This window comes from Lagopus leucura, unplaced genomic scaffold (genome assembly GCF_019238085.1).
Source record: "Lagopus leucura isolate 7727_CA_CO unplaced genomic scaffold, USGS_WTPT01 27385-0_obj-0_obj, whole genome shotgun sequence".
NCBI classification, from domain to species: Eukaryota; Metazoa; Chordata; class Aves; order Galliformes; family Phasianidae; genus Lagopus; species Lagopus leucura.
This window is the reverse complement of record NW_024966792.1, coordinates 1-380: the sequence shown is the minus strand read 5'-3', so window position 1 is coordinate 380 and position 380 is coordinate 1. Positions and strand designations below refer to the sequence as shown.

General features: G+C 56.3%; 1 protein-coding gene across 1 annotated transcript in view; it reads left to right on the top strand.

Annotated features, from left to right (window-relative positions):
• LOC122192792 (nuclear RNA export factor 1-like) overlaps positions 1-319 on the top strand; it is a 1170-nt gene extending 851 nt beyond the window's left edge. Inside the window, exon 3 of the mRNA XM_042893446.1 lies at positions 5-319. Coding sequence (XP_042749380.1) covers positions 5-292 — 288 coding nt within the window. The 3' untranslated portion in view covers positions 293-319. The remainder of the gene's footprint in view (positions 1-4) is intronic.
• The last annotated feature ends 61 nt before the right edge of the window (positions 320-380 follow it).

The window sequence follows — 380 nt, the reverse complement described above, 5'->3', positions numbered from 1 at the left end:
TCAGCTGCAGTCCCTCAACCTGAGCAGCAACAAACTCTACCGCCTGGACGACCTTTCGGAGCTGGCGCAGAAAGCGGCCGGCCTGAAGATCCTCGACCTGTCGCGCAACGAGGTGAGGGGCAGCAGGTCACCAACTCTGACCCGTTCTTGCTGTAGAACCATAGAGTTGCAGTTCAGGAAGTCCTCCAAGGTCCCCAGGTCCAACCCATCCCCACCGTGGAACCACAGAGTTGAGATTGAGGAAGTTCTCCAAGGTCACCAGATGAGACCCATCCCCACCGTGGAACCATAGAGTTGAGATTGGGAAGTCCTCCAAGGCCACCAAACTGACCCATCCCCACCGTGGAACCATAGAGTTGAGATTGGGAAGTTTTCCAAGG